Raw genomic sequence first — 12,012 nt, forward strand, 5'->3', positions numbered from 1 at the left:
TGGGTATGTTGGTGCTGTTCTGCATCAAACATATCCCCTGTGCTGTGCAGAGACAAAAGGTGATGCTAGTTTTAACATGAAGGATTTTACTGAGGAAGTTAGGAACTAACGTGCCCTAAAAAAGCAAATTAAGGAAGGAATTATCCTTGCTTTGAAACTCTTAACTGCAGACTTCCTGAAGCTTGTAAGAATTGATTTCAACTAGATTTTAAGGAGCAGTCAATCCTCAACCAAAGCACTACTCTCTTTCTTACTTGGCCTTTATTAGATCCTCAAGTGGGATTATGTATTCTACATTCTTAAGTTAGAAAGCTGAATAGGCTCTCCCTGCTTTTCTGAGTTTCTCGGAGGAAAGCTTGTAATGGTGCTATGTTAGTGCAAGCTTGAAAGCCATCATTTCTTTGAGTCACAAGGAGAATTCAGGAAGGAATGTTGCAGTTGGAGATCTTCAGGAACTGCAAGAATGAAATAAAAGACATGCCTCAGTTTGAGTCACTGTATACTAAGGAGGGAAAGTATTTATTGGATTAGTTTATGGCACTCACATATTTCTGATCACATATACGTTATTCAAATAAATAAGTTTTATGAGGTAGAAAAGATCTGATGCACTAGCAGTGGCTTCTGTGGGGAGCGTCGTGTTGAGTGCATTTATGACTTATGTCTGCTTAACTTCATTATCTGTCATCTCTAATTTGATTAATCAAATGAGGTGTACTGTTCTTGGCATGCAAAATTAGAAGTCTCTGGCACGTATTTCCTGGAGTATAAGGCTGCAGGAGCTGAGTGCTGTGGAAATAAACAGTTTTCTTGCAAGCCATTTGGAAAGTCACAAGATGCTGGGGCAAATTTTACCATGGGAGGATAAAATTCAGCATGTTTTTCTAGTTTTATAAAAGTTTATCTTTAATGGTTAAAGTTGTCTTTTTCTTTAAATTAGTGAATAATTAGAAGAAATCTGCACAGTCTGACTAAAAAAGGGAATAAAAGTGGAGGGGAAAATGTTGCTCAGTGTTGTGGAAATGAGCATGACAATACAATTTCCTCTTTCCTTCTTTTCATCTTCTAGCACGGGCCTAAATTAGTGCTCTATTTGTATGAATTAATGCACAATCACAGAGATGGAATGACCAAAGAACAACAAAGAGCAGCAGGAGACTTAATGAATACACTGAAAAATTGTGGCTATAAATGCATTCCCCTGAGCCCACGACCAAAACCAGAGTTAATAAAAGCTTTGAAAGAGGTTTGTGAATAAAAACTTTGCTTTAAAAACTGGGTATATTTGAGACAGTTGTCTTATATAGGATCAGAGTTTAACTGCAGATTGTGGTGTTCTTTGGTGGATGGCTTATGCTTTTGGAATTTTATTTGAGTTCTCAATATTTCTGTCACATACTCTCAACTCTTCACAGCAAGCTCACAAGCTTCTTGGTTAAACATATTTAATCCAGAGGAAAATTATAATAAGCTACTAGTATCTCTTATTTTCAAGAAAATAATTTTTGATTTCTTGTGAAGAGAAGTGTTATATATAAATATAATAAAATGGCAGTAACTAAAATGAAGCCTTGCTGGCTTTAAATGCTGTGAAGGTATCAGTTGAACAGTTTTGTCACTCTTCCTTTTTAAAACTGGCATACCCTTTAGCCTCCCCTTCCTTATTTTGTCCATCTGAGAAAAGAAAATAATGTGTTAAACTTCATTCAGGATCAGAAGAAATATGAGATGGAAGAAGGTGTAAACAAAGCTGCTTGGGAGAAAACCATGGCTAATAATCGACAGAAGTGAGTACCTTAGAGGGGCTGCAAGAACTTTAAGAAATGTTCCCTGTTCAGCACTTCCCATTGCAAAGTTGCCTGTGTGATTATAGATGAGGTTTATTTCAAATTAACAGCATCACTAGCTTTCAGGCTTTTAAGTATGCTATTATATTAAAGGCATATGCATTTTGGTAGGTTGTATAATAAATGTCATGGTGTGAACCTCAATACTGATTTTTTTGCACATTTGCCATTTCACCCTTAATTTTATGACTATTACATCTGTCCAATCTGCTCTCCTGTTGCTGTGGTCTGTGCAATTAAATGTCCCCGCAACTAACCCTGATTTTCAAAAATGAAATACTGTACTCAGTATACAATTTGAATATTTTTGTGAGCTATGTAGACTACTGCTCCTTGACATAATTGTAAATTTTAGTACATTGTGTTAGATTGAGTTTTCCATTTATTTAAATTTTAGGCTTTGCCATGAAATCAGATTTGAGACATACACACTATGTGCTTGAAAGTAGGCAAGTGCAGTAGCTGTAAAGGTCAGCTTAGTCAAGTTCATGCAGACAAGTATTAAGACTTTGTTATGTTGAATGATTTAGGAGATTTAATCAGTGGTAAACTAATGTCCTTACCCCAGATTTTTATTGTAAAGAGTATACATTAATTAGTCAAGCATGTTAACACATAGCCATTGACCTTCTGACTGGCTTGTCTTTGGCCAAAAGTAATAGATTTTTTGATGGCTAAGAAGCAGAAGGTATTCATGAATCTCATTATGTAGGCTAAGGTATTCTGCATCTGCTGTAACAAGGACTCCACATATCTACTGCCAAACTGATTGTATTTTATGAGGGATTTTGGTCTTTCCCTTTTCAGTGTGTTTATTTTGCATTTTAAAACACAACTCTTCTCAGTCTCTTTCAGCGTCTAGATACAAAGTCTAAAGACATTTCTAAAATAGCTGGAGACATCACACAAGCTGTGTCACTGTCACAAGGAATGGAAAGGAAGAAAGTAATCCAGCACATCAGGGGGATGTATAAGGCAGAGCTGAGTGCCAGCAGACATTGGCAGGAACTTGTTCAGCAGCTTACGCATGATCGGTGAGTTTTCTCATCTCGGGGAAAAAGTGAGAGAGACTTGATGCCTGACATGTGCTTCTCATTCTAACCAGAGGCATATGAAATGGAGATTATACTAAAATTAGAATTACTTTTGCTAACCATCTGATAGTTAGACTTGTGAAGGACTTGACTATTTTTTTACCCTATCTTTTAGGGTCAGTAGCCAAGTAATATTTCTATCCCATTTAGACAGTTTTTTTCAGTATATATATTTTGCTGTGCCTAATACAATGAAGTGTGTCCTAAAATTTTCATATCTTGCACAACATAGATGGAGTAAAACCACATTTTTGGTGTAATGTTACTCACATTAGCATCTAGATACTCTGTTTATTAAATAGTGTAGAACAAAGGATGTTAGTGTTGATAAGAAACCAAACTAGGGTATCTTCACCACTGCAGAACTAGTATTATCTCATGTTTGCAGCAGCAGAGTTTTCAAATTAGTATTGGATGCATTGTATTGTTGTTTTTGTTAGAGTGAGTAATTTCAAGAACAGTCTTACAGTAGCAGCTTGTGAAAAGTCATTCAGTGAAATAGCTCATGGAAATAAACTAGAGAATTCAGTCTTTTAATACTTTTTCAGAAATGATTGCCCAGTGTACTTCTGTGCAATTTCCATCTTCCTGCTTGTTAAAGAGCAGAATTTACAAGCACATTTACTGCCTCTGCTGCCAAAACTCCTAATTTTATTTTTTTTTTTTGTCAGAGCACTCTGGTATGACCCAGTCTATTACCCAACTTCTTGGCAGCTGGATCCAACAGAGGGCCCCAACAGAGAGAGGCGCCGCTTGCAGAGGTGCTACCTAACTATTCCAAACAAATACCTTCTCCCAGACAGGCAAAAACAGGAAGGTAATTAAAAAATTGTCAGTGTTTAATGTAGCCTAATGTCTGATTTGTAATGACTGTTACTGCCCTATTATTTGTGATGTCTTTATAGGTGTGATAAAAACTCCATTGTCTTACTTATTTGAAGACAAAACACATTCTTCTCACTCCTCTACTGTAAAGGACAAAGCTGCAAGTGAACATATAAGGTTTGTTTTGGATAACACATGCTTCTCTTTCCTGTCTTTTCCCAGTCAAATGAAACAGCTATCTAAAAAACATTTTTTTGTCTTAAAAACGTTTTTTATAAAAATCAAGTGGGAAATGAGACCAGTGTCAAAAATACTAGGCATTTTGCTTTACTCAAAAGCAAAAGACTACAGCTACCAAATACCATCTGATGTGCTGTGGATAGGACCTGTGGGATAACCTGATGAGATCTCTTATTTTTGCTTAGTAGCTCTGTCTGTCCTAGGTATCTAAGATCTGGTAGGTCTTTCCATCAGAGTTCAAAAGCAAATTGGCTTTCCGTCTTCTCTGCTTTTATCACTGCATTACTCAGCTCTGCAGTTATATCAATTTGCCACCTGTTACAGGCACTAATACAGCATAAAATAACTGCAGAGAACATGCAAAGAAATAAGTAGAAATACACTCATAAGCAAGTCTAGAAAGTTGAGGTTCTATTTCTTTCCCTCTTTGGGATATGAACCATTAGTCATGTTCTTGGACAGTTTTTCTTCAGCTACAGCTTGGAGAAACCTTGAACCTTGGAGGCTGTTTGGTTTAGGTTGGTTTTAGGTCTGCTAAAAGGTACATAAATCCATAAGAATAGGCATTTCCATAATCCATAAGCATTTCCACTTTGAAATATTTCAGGGTTAATCGAAGATGTGTAAGTGTAGCACCTTCTAGAGAGACTGCTGGTGAACTGTTGCTAGGTAAGTAGAATTGTCATTCTTTATAAATACATTTTTGGTGTATTTACTGTATAAATGCAGTAAGAGTCTGCTGTATATATAAACCTGGCTAATTTTAATCAGTAATTGATATGTTTCCTGACTTTGTGGATTACCTACTTTATTGATCAATTTTCCTTTCTCTGATGTTTTCATGAGTGCTGTTTGAACTGCCAGTAAGTTTTAAGATCTGCAGACCACTTGCTAAAAGATGTGGAATCATAAATTGTATTTCTGTCAAGTACTATCTTGCCCCAGGTGCTATTCTTAGGAATCTTTACTCATTACTACTGTTATCATGTACCTTTTCATAACTATTTCTTGCTGTAGGAAAATGTGGCATGTATTTTGTTGAAGACAATGCTTCAGACACAATTGAAAATTCGGTAAGTGTTAGAATATATTGTCTAGCTTTAATTTTTCCAAATTATGGCCATGAGTAGCTTTCTTCTTCAGCAATTTCAGTGGCAGTAGTACTAGAGTTAGAGATCTCTGGAGAAAGCTAGCCAAACTGATTAGTTTGGTTTGTGTTGCTTCTGTTGACCAATTCTGGCTATGGAATTGGTGGTGATAGAAGAAAACAGGAAAGATGTGGGCCTGGGGCTGTGAGGGAATGAGGAACAGGTGATGTGAGAGACTTCTGCACCTTGCTGTGCATTACTTTGATCTTTGTTCATCAGCAAACTGCACAGAGTTTGCTCTGATCTGTGCCTGAGAACTTGCCTTAGTGGAAGCTGGGACACTGAAGTGCAGAAAGTCACAGGTCTATGAATTGTGCTGTGCTCCACTGCATCTCATTCTTGAATTTTACATTATATATGATGTTCTAGCTCCTCCCTTTTCCTATACAAGAGGATTGTTTCATGAAGAAGTGGGAACTGAGCTAATCCTTCTGATACACAAAGACTAATGTGTAAATTGTTTATATACCCAACAAACATGTAAAAGTAATTAAGATATGACTAAAGCTTTAAACTGCTTTTATGGAGCTCTTCCTTGCATCTACTGAACAGACAGTTCCTGTGGTTTAGGATGCTACCAGCTGCTTTGTCCTTCACAGGACTGTCAGAGCTGGGATTCACAGCAAAGCTTTGCTTGCTCTGATTGGCTTTCCAATATTTTTAGCTTCAGAGCCATTGAAAATGCGGCAGTGCTTGCTAGTTCTGGGTAGGGAACTGGAGCAGCTCAGGAGCATGTATCCTGTTCTACCTACTTTGTTGAGGAGAGTAGATGATGGGGAAAGCAGCTAAAGAAAATCCCAACAACTTATTAAAGCATTGCACTAAAATTAAAGTTTGCCTTATGATATGATGTATTGTTATAAGCTGGCTGCATTGAAGGGTTTCTTGTTTGGAAAATCCACTATTTAAAATTAATTTCTAAATTGCAAATTCTACAGAGTTTTCATGGAGAAACTGAACCAGCATCATTTTCTTGGACCTATGAGGAAATCAAGGAAGTTCATAAGCGCTGGTGGCAGTTAAGAGACAATGCTGTGGAAATCTTTTTAACAAATGGCAGAACTTTACTCCTGGCTTTCGATAATACAAAGGTACTGTGGCACCAATGCAGAGTAATACACCAAAGTATTTTGCTGTGTCTTTATAGCATTTATATTCATGCATTAGGTTTTTAAGGAGACCTGTTGCATGGACTAATTAAATTCTGCTTAATACCTTTGAAAGAACTTGGCTCAGCTAGGCTTCTGGATGATCATAGGCATGTTGTAAGACACATCTCTGATTATATTAAGACATTAAAGAATCTTGGTGATACTAGGCATTATTTGATTACAGCAGATATCTGAAAATATACAAAATGAGAGAAACTTACTCTTGGTAGTTTTAAAATTCTAAATTGTATGATTAAATCTACGGTGTTTTCTTCCAGGTCCGTGATGATGTGTACCACAACATCTTGACTAACAATTTGCCTAACCTTTTGGAATATGGAAACATTACTGCTTTGACCCACCTGTGGTGCACAGGACAGATTACTAACTTTGAATATCTGACTCATTTAAACAAACATGCAGGTCGTTCCTTCAATGATCTCATGCAATATCCAGTATTTCCTTTTATACTTTCTGACTACACCAATGAAACGCTGGACCTAAATGATCCCTCGGTATATAGGTAATATGAAATGCTTGAAACTCTTCTTTTCAAATACTTGAACTGATGATCCTTATATAGCTTTTTAACTTCATTGTACTAAACTGCACACACACCCACAAATGGAACTGTTTAGGGACAAGCCTCATTTCTAATAACTTGGGTTTTTACAGTAAGTGGCTGGTTTGCCTGGGACATTTAAATAAAACAGGTGTGTAGATTCAAATGCAGTGTATTGGACTTACACTGTCTTAATAGGCTATGTATAATTCACAGACTTAATAGAAGCTGTCTGTTTAAATTCCTATGATGAGAGACTTCCAGACCAATTAGCAAAAATTAAATAGAAAAGGAAATAATATTGTGAATTACTTGGCCAGTCACAAAATCACAATCTTCATCTGAATGGATTTGAGTGAATTGTCCCACCCTAATAAATTTCTGTTATTCTAATTTAACATTTGTGTGCACTAAGTCTTTGCCTTTATAGGATGCCTCTGATTTGACTGATGTGCTTGGCATTTTCTTGCCTGTTACTGTGCTGTGGATCTGAGTTTGCCTTTAGCACTAACCAAAAGTTGTTTTTTTATTTTCTGAACTTTCTTGAAAAGTGTTATGTTTTTCTTGGCCTTTTCATTATATTAAAGGTGTTATTCTTAATGATGTGAATCAATATTGTAATATTGTATTGTAATATATTGTAATAAAGTTACAACATATCACTACTGCTTTTGTTGCAGGAACCTGGTCAAACCAATAGCTGTGCAGTCTAAAGAAAAAGAGGATCGCTATGTGGATACGTACAAGGTAATTTAGATAACTTTCTCTGCTTGCCTTTGTCCCATGTAGAAATGACACCATGGCTTTAGTTTTTATAACAAATATTTTTTGGGGAAGAATAAACAATAAATACAGTATTTCATGGCTACAGAGTTCTTACTTCCAGTGTATTTTCCAGGAAACATTTCCTAGGAATTGTTTTCTAACATGCTTGGAACTTGTGTTTTTTCCTGAAGCATGAGATCAATTTAGCCCATCCATGTGATACTGCTGAGGAGTTTAAATGGATACCACCTTGTGTGGGAATTTGTATACATTTAAAGATCCCTAAAGATCAAAAAGATAATTTACTGCTGTTTAGTTGACATTACTGTGCTGGAATTTGTAGCTGTTTGTTCTGTTTGATAACAGAAAGGCTGTTTTCACTCAAGCACTTTATTTTAACATGCCCTACTATGAAAATGGTAGGTGCTTTTTAATTTTTTTTCTCCTTAAAATGTTTTAAAGGCTGTAGGAAATAGCAACATACTGGGGAATTAAAGCATCTGCATCTGGACTTTCAAACTTGTCTGTGTCACCATGGTCTACTATATTATTTGCAAATACTGTGTTAGAAAACAAGACAGGGGAGTGGGGAAAAGGAAAAGTAATAAATAATGGAAAGTAGGTCATTTAAATTGGCTGAAGACTTCAATACCTAACTGGATTGTAAAAGTGATTGTGTGTCTTAGGACACTTAAGTGTGTTTGATTCCAGACCGCTTTTGAGTGTATGTTTCTGAAAAGTTGGAGTGTTTATTCCTAAACAATTTAGGCAAGCATTTATTTTTGTTGTTGGAATGCATCTAAGGAGAAGGTTTCTGATTTTTTTTTTTTAATTCTCTCCTGTGTTTCTAGTATTTAGAAGAAGAGTACCGTAAAGGAGCACGAGAGGATGATCCAATGCCCCCTGTACAACCATATCACTATGGATCTCATTATTCTAACAGTGGAACTGTACTTCATTTCCTGGTTAGGCTGCCACCTTTCACTAAAATGTTTTTGGCTTATCAAGGTAAGGTTGCATTTGCTTTTACTTGCCTTTTACATCTGGGCCTTGTTCCAATAACTTGGGAATGCTATATGTTACCCTATTTAGCATAGGTTTTCCAGTTCCAGATAGCTGAGCCTGGTAAAATTTAATGTGGTATGCTTTAACAGTAGATCTATTATTGAAATTATCAAGCTACACCATAAATCTGGTCATCTGATGTTTATTCCTTAGTTTCTGTAGCATAAAAAGCTGACCTCTATTTGACTTGCAGTCGATGTGTAACACATAGCAATTGAGATCAGAGAATTCTAAATGTTCTCAGCTGACTAGAGAGCAGTCAACAACATGAAGTTGCAGATGTGCAACTGTTACTGTCCATCATCAATGTAACAACTGAGTTTGGATTTCTTTACAGATCAAAGTTTTGACATACCAGACAGAACTTTTCACTCTACCAATACAACCTGGCGCCTCTCTTCGTATGAATCAATGACTGACGTAAAGGAGCTTATACCAGAGTTTTTCTACCTTCCCGACTTTCTAGTTAACAGAGAAGGTATACTAAAAGAACTATACCCAAAAGAGTTGTATGATTGAGCTAATGGGTTGAAACTGAGAACATTTATATGCCTTGCCTGAATATGCTAAGTAGTAGATGTACGGGAGAAATCTGGCACAAATTTGTGGGGTATGCTAAAAAAGCTGTTATGTAGGAGTTAAGCTGAGTTTTCCCCTAATTTTGTCAGCAGGGCAAATGAGTTTGCTGTTTTCTCGTTTTTCCATTCAAATGCATATGTACAGCTGAATATGTTTTGGAGGGACTTGTTAATGATGCTGCTTTGTTGATTGTTAATCACCATGCTTAATCATTGAGGTCTGCAGAACCCTACAGACCTTTTTGGAGTTACTGTGAACTAAAATGTTGGAATATTCACTATATTCACTCCCCTGTTTCTAGGCTTTGATTTTGGAGTGCGTCAAAATGGTGACAGAGTTAACCATGTCAATCTTCCACCCTGGGCCCGGAACGATCCTCGTCTGTTCATCTTGATTCATCGTCAGGCCTTGGAGTCTGATCATGTTTCCCAGACAATCTGTCACTGGATTGACTTGGTGTTTGGTTATAAGCAAAAAGGCAAGGCCTCTGTTCAGGCTATTAATGTCTTTCATCCTGCAGTAAGTATTTGTTAAGCAGCATGTTTGTTCATTGTCCTTAGTAACTCAGTGGGGCAAAGCTTGGTTTGACTTGCTTGGACAACATCAAGCATGAAACAAGATCCCTTGCTCATGGGGTGTTGAAGAATAAGAAAAGGCTTTAACAATTTCAATGTTGAACTGTAAGATCCCAGTGGGTATTGTGACACTTGGTGAATTTTTGTTCCTCTTTCTTGCCTTGAGCTAGGTGTGGGGCATGATCAGATCTGGGGCTTAGACCTTGTGGATAGTTGTTTGCAGTGGCTTGCAGTACTGATTGTTGTAACTGTGTGTATCTGCTTCTGCCTAATTCAAAAGCTTTTTATTTAGGCAGGTGCTGCTGCAGCTTTTGATAGGATTGAAATAGTTGTGTGTGTCCTGAGCTCATGGTGTTTGCCTTCATACACGTCCTGTGTTCTGTCCCACTAATGAGCACTTTTCTCTACAGTAAATTTAATTTCAAATAAGTCTTCATTTAATGTTAGGACTTGCAGAGTTTTACTGCATAATTGCAACATGGATATCTTGAATTGCATTCTTTAGCTTCAATCCTTACTCTATCACAAGGTTTGCTCAGCAGGTAGTTCTGGTTATAAATGCATTCAAATGTTTCCTGGTTTTAGTGTTTGTTCTGTGACTGGAAAAGCTAATAAAATGGTAGTGTGTGGCAATGATGCCTTTGTCAAGTAGCCATCCAAATACTTCACTTTCTTTTACTCTTTTTGAGTTTCAGTATTGACTTAGTACCATGTGCTTCAAATATTAAGTTTGTACATTCATTATTTTTTAAAGTGAAAAGTCAAGGCCTTTAGTGTGGTTGAGAAAAAGTGTGTGATGCACAGTTGGAGAGGCTGGAAAAAGACAAATAGAAGGAAATAATTTGCACTCTGTTGAAGTATGAGGTTTCTTTCTCCTTCCCTACCCCAAAAGAGAGCTTTAATATGCTCATTAAAAAATGGTAAAGAAAATAAACTTCTCCAGCTCTTTCTAATTCTTTTGTTTATCATCAGCAACCCTTCCAGTTTTGCACAGATTGGTAAAGGTCTCAAAAAAAAAACCTTCAACAGAAATTAGTCATGGCATATGTAGGAGCAGCTCACATGAGTATCCTTAAAGTGGTAGTTTATTCCAGTAAAGAGGAGGTGACAAGGTTATGCTCTCAGTGGCTCTTATGTCAGCACAGTCATTGTGGGATCTCTTCTCGTCCACACCTTAAGCAAACAGCTGAAGAGTCTGCCTCTGAATTTGTGTGAATGTGTTGCAAAATCTTTCCCAAAGACAAACCCAATGAGCTTATTCTTGCCCCTCTCCTTTTTTTTTTGCCTATAGACGTATTTTGGGATGGATGTTTCTGCTGTTGAAGATCCTGTTCAGAGAAGAGCCCTTGAAACAATGATAAAAACATATGGACAAACGCCCCGCCAGCTGTTTCACACAGCACATGTCAGTAGACCTGGATCCAGGCTTATCATGGAAGGAGAGCTTCCTGCTGCCATGGGATTGCTAGTGCAGTTTGCTTTCAGAGAAACCAGAGAACACACTAAAGAAATCATTTACCCAGTATGTAATTTTCAATTGCAAGATGGTTTAATTAATGTCCATGTGCTGTAATTGTTGTACCTGTACCCTTTGTTTAGAATTTTCTTCCTAAAAGTGCTACTTGTTTTATTATACTGTAAAGAAAATACATAAAATTAGGAAGTGATAGTGAAAATTACTTTCATGCTTTGGTGATATTTTGTGTAAACTAAGATCTGAGTTTGTCTTGGTTTTGGGAAATAGGTGTTGGAAAGCATTTCAGTTAACCAGTTGCATAGTTTCCATGATGAGTTGTGGAATCTGTGTGCAGACCTATAGCCAGCAAACACATACTGTGCTTTCTTTCATTCCATCCTCAGCTTTTTTACTGCCTGTAGGACAATTAAACTTTCTTCACTACAAGCACTTTTTTTCCCTAAAGTCCAGTCATAAACTTCATCCTTGGACGTAGAGATCTGTATTTTTCACTAAACTACCTAAACTAGAAGCTTGCAGCCTATGCCTTTAAAGAAGCAGTAGAACTACCTTAAAGCAAACAGTTTAACTGATGGTACTAAAGTGCTTTGAACTTGTCTCTCTAGTGGTTTTGGAGTAAAGACTTCAGCTGTGCTTACCATGTGATTGCTTACAGGAAAGTGACATGAATCATTCTACATTACT

General features: G+C 36.9%; 1 protein-coding gene across 2 annotated transcripts in view; it reads left to right on the plus strand.

Moving 5' to 3' along the window:
- Positions 1–12,012, plus strand: part of LYST (lysosomal trafficking regulator) — a 78,137-nt gene that overhangs the window by 55,139 nt on the left and 10,986 nt on the right. For both annotated transcript variants that reach the window (XM_064708485.1, XM_064708486.1), the window contains exons 32-45: positions 1,070–1,246; positions 1,711–1,787; positions 2,693–2,881; positions 3,613–3,758; positions 3,847–3,943; positions 4,614–4,675; positions 5,024–5,079; positions 6,093–6,245; positions 6,584–6,828; positions 7,548–7,614; positions 8,484–8,640; positions 9,035–9,175; positions 9,578–9,795; positions 11,143–11,373. In XM_064708485.1, the coding sequence (XP_064564555.1) occupies positions 1,070–1,246; positions 1,711–1,787; positions 2,693–2,881; positions 3,613–3,758; positions 3,847–3,943; positions 4,614–4,675; positions 5,024–5,079; positions 6,093–6,245; positions 6,584–6,828; positions 7,548–7,614; positions 8,484–8,640; positions 9,035–9,175; positions 9,578–9,795; positions 11,143–11,373 (2,016 nt within the window). The remainder of the gene's footprint in view (positions 1–1,069; positions 1,247–1,710; positions 1,788–2,692; positions 2,882–3,612; positions 3,759–3,846; positions 3,944–4,613; positions 4,676–5,023; positions 5,080–6,092; positions 6,246–6,583; positions 6,829–7,547; positions 7,615–8,483; positions 8,641–9,034; positions 9,176–9,577; positions 9,796–11,142; positions 11,374–12,012) is intronic.

The sequence above is a fragment of the Zonotrichia leucophrys genome, chromosome 3 (assembly GCF_028769735.1).
Source record: "Zonotrichia leucophrys gambelii isolate GWCS_2022_RI chromosome 3, RI_Zleu_2.0, whole genome shotgun sequence".
Classification (NCBI taxonomy): domain Eukaryota; kingdom Metazoa; phylum Chordata; class Aves; order Passeriformes; family Passerellidae; genus Zonotrichia; species Zonotrichia leucophrys.